Raw genomic sequence first — 1,096 nt, forward strand, 5'->3', positions numbered from 1 at the left:
ACAGATAGACAATTTGCATGGGAAATTGAACTCTTTCGTATAAAATTACTTTGTCTTTTAATCAAAGCTGCACTTGACGCACGTAAATGAAGTCATCGTCCATTTTCTGTGTTTTCCCACACTTATCAGTATCTACCGGTAATTGATACAAATAGATGCGTCAAACGTAGTATGTACCGGATTTTTTTTAGGTAAGTATACACATAAGCATACAAATTATAGGTGAAGAGGACGATGACATTTCGTAATGCCTTCTTTCATGCAATACACATAGCTTTATTATCATATAGTAAAAATGCTATTTTTATACTCTAACTCGAGATTTGACTTGATGATATATATGAATATGAAATTTTTTATAAGAATTAACGGACGGGAGAAGTATCTTTCTTTTGGGGTGAGAAGTTAAGATGACGATAAATTCGGCCATGCTCAAGACGAAGAAACAGTACGTCGCGCTAGCAAACTCTCTTGTGAAAAACGCCGCGCACGAGGATGGGCACATGTGTGCAGTGCAAACTGTCGAGAAAACACTACGGACATGGATGAGCTGAAGCACCAGATTTCGTGGGAGCTCAGAACGCGCATGTAGAATTCTTGTCCACCCTGGCAAAGGAGGCAGGATTTAGCGGGGTCTAAAATCTAACAGCTTTTATTGCCGTGTAGTGGCAGACTCTTCAATGAAGCTAGTAACAATTACCATTTTCATGAAAAAGTTTGAACAGGCGCGACTTGCCCCGAGACACTCCTTGTCACAAATGGAGATTATCTTTTTTTCTACACATGTGCCCATTGACCTCGACCAATACAAGGCTGAGTTCAATCCTGGCAGGCGGAGCGCTCGTCTCGAATATTATATCAAATGGAAAAGCTGGTGCAATATCGAAGTGGAAGCAAGGCAGAAACGCGTCGTGCAATTATGTACGACGCGCGATAATTTGAAAGCAGTATATAGTATGACTTGCAACACAAGCTCTAGTCAGAGTATCGAGTGGTTCTTTTCTTCATTGAACTTTGGAGACTCCGACAGTACATGGAAATTTATACCCTTTTTCGCGATATGATATCATCTTAGGTACAACGTGGCTTCAGCAAC

General features: G+C 40.5%; 1 protein-coding gene across 1 annotated transcript; it reads left to right on the plus strand.

Moving 5' to 3' along the window:
* Nucleotides 1–758: 758 nt before the first annotated feature.
* PHALS_00769 (uncharacterized protein) lies at nt 759–1,064 on the plus strand (the record flags this gene model as incomplete). Its single annotated transcript, XM_024730499.1, has 1 exon — nt 759–1,064. The coding sequence occupies one exon, from the start codon at nt 759–761 to the stop codon at nt 1,062–1,064; it is 306 nt and encodes a 101-aa protein (XP_024580770.1).
* Between the last annotated feature and the right edge of the window lie 32 nt (nt 1,065–1,096).

Source organism: Plasmopara halstedii (genome assembly GCF_900000015.1).
Source record: "Plasmopara halstedii genome assembly, contig: Scaffold_1211, whole genome shotgun sequence".
NCBI classification, from domain to species: domain Eukaryota; phylum Oomycota; class Peronosporomycetes; order Peronosporales; family Peronosporaceae; genus Plasmopara; species Plasmopara halstedii.